Genomic DNA, 1,493 nt, shown 5'->3' with positions numbered 1-1,493 from the left:
GACCATGTCCACCCCTTTATGACCACAGTGTGCCATCTTCTGACCATGTCCACCCCTTTATGACCACAGTGTGCCATCTTCTGACCATGTCCATCTCTTTATGACCACAGTGTACCATCTTCTGATGGCTACTTCCAGCAGGATATCGCTCCATGTCATAAAGCATGAATCATCTCAGAATGGTTTCTTGAACACGAGTTCACTGTACTGGAATGGCTCCACAGTCACCAGATCGCAATCAATTAGACCTTTGGGATGTGGTTGAAGAGAAGWTTAGCATCATGGATGTGCAGCCGACAAATCTGCAGCAGCTGTGTGATGCTATCATTATGAATATGGACCAGACTCTCCGAAGAATGTTTCCAGTACCTTGTTGAATCAATGCCAGGGAGGATTAAGGCAGTTCTGAAGACAAAYGGGTGTCTAAACTGGTACTAGCAAGCTGTACCTAATAAAGTTTCCGGTGAGTGTATGAATATATTCACACAGGTCAGCAGGAAGTCTACAGGTGCTTCTCTACAACACAGGATCAGATGTTACAGTGTCAGGAATATATCTTCTAATGACATGTTTTTAATTCTTCTTCCTCAGGGACGTAGAAATAATTGAAGTTGAGTTTGAAAGCTGTGAGGACCTGTCAGCTGACTCTGAGATGAGCTCCACCTTTACAGACCAGGATGTTCAACAGACAGAAGAGAACCAGAAAACCAGTTCTTCAGACAATAGTGGACCAACCAGCTGTGGACCAACCAGCAGTGGACCAACCAGCTGTGGACCAACCAGCTGTGGACCAACCAGCAGTGGACCAACCAGCAGTGGACCAACCAGCAGTGCCCTGCAGCTCAACAAGCCCTCCAGTCTAAATCTAGAAGACCCTGTGAAGATAATGGACTCAATACTGAACGAGAACGGTGCAATATCACAAAACATCAATCTACTGGGCAAGTAAGTGACGACTTTAATGAGAGTTCTTTTGTTCTACTTCTACACGACTGTTCTGTTGTTGTTGTTGTTTGTTTTCATAAAGACAGAAATAGATTTGCTTGTGTCCCTTTTGTTAAAGAGAAAAAAAAACATAAATCTTCCTGAAATAACTTGAAAATAACAAAAGTAGCGTCATTACCATTGACCATGAAAATGCGCAAATTAGAATTTAGAAAATAAATTTGCTCTATGGAAACACGTCAGTTTCGGGGAAAAAATGCGTATTTTGACAAAATGTTTTTGCGCTAGGATGAGGTGGTTTTTCGGTCGTATCGAAATTGGTGTTTTTCGCAAAACTGCAATGGAAACAGTTTTTTCGCATCACAGGAGTCACGTGATCAACAACCGGCTGTTTGTACTGGTGAAAAAGACGATGATGAAGAAGATAACAGGAAGTAGAAGTAGTAGTAATATCTAGGGATGTCCCGATACCACTTTTTCACTTCCGATACGATACCAATATTACAACTTTGAGAATTGTCCGAAACCGATATTGACCGATACCGATA

General features: G+C 42.2%; 1 protein-coding gene across 1 annotated transcript in view; it reads left to right on the top strand.

The window, feature by feature from the left end:
* Nucleotides 1-1,493, top strand: part of hsf2 (heat shock transcription factor 2) — a gene marked incomplete at its 5' end in the record, with an annotated part of 9,644 nt that overhangs the window by 4,284 nt on the left and 3,867 nt on the right. Inside the window, 1 exon segment of the mRNA XM_014009496.1 lies at nucleotides 592-945. Within this exon segment, the coding sequence (XP_013864950.1) occupies nucleotides 592-945 (354 nt within the window).

Source organism: Austrofundulus limnaeus, unplaced genomic scaffold (genome assembly GCF_001266775.1).
Source record: "Austrofundulus limnaeus strain Quisiro unplaced genomic scaffold, Austrofundulus_limnaeus-1.0 Scaffold58, whole genome shotgun sequence".
NCBI classification, from domain to species: domain Eukaryota; kingdom Metazoa; phylum Chordata; class Actinopteri; order Cyprinodontiformes; family Rivulidae; genus Austrofundulus; species Austrofundulus limnaeus.
Note: the sequence above shows the minus strand (reverse complement) of the source record. Positions and strands in the feature narration are given on the sequence as shown.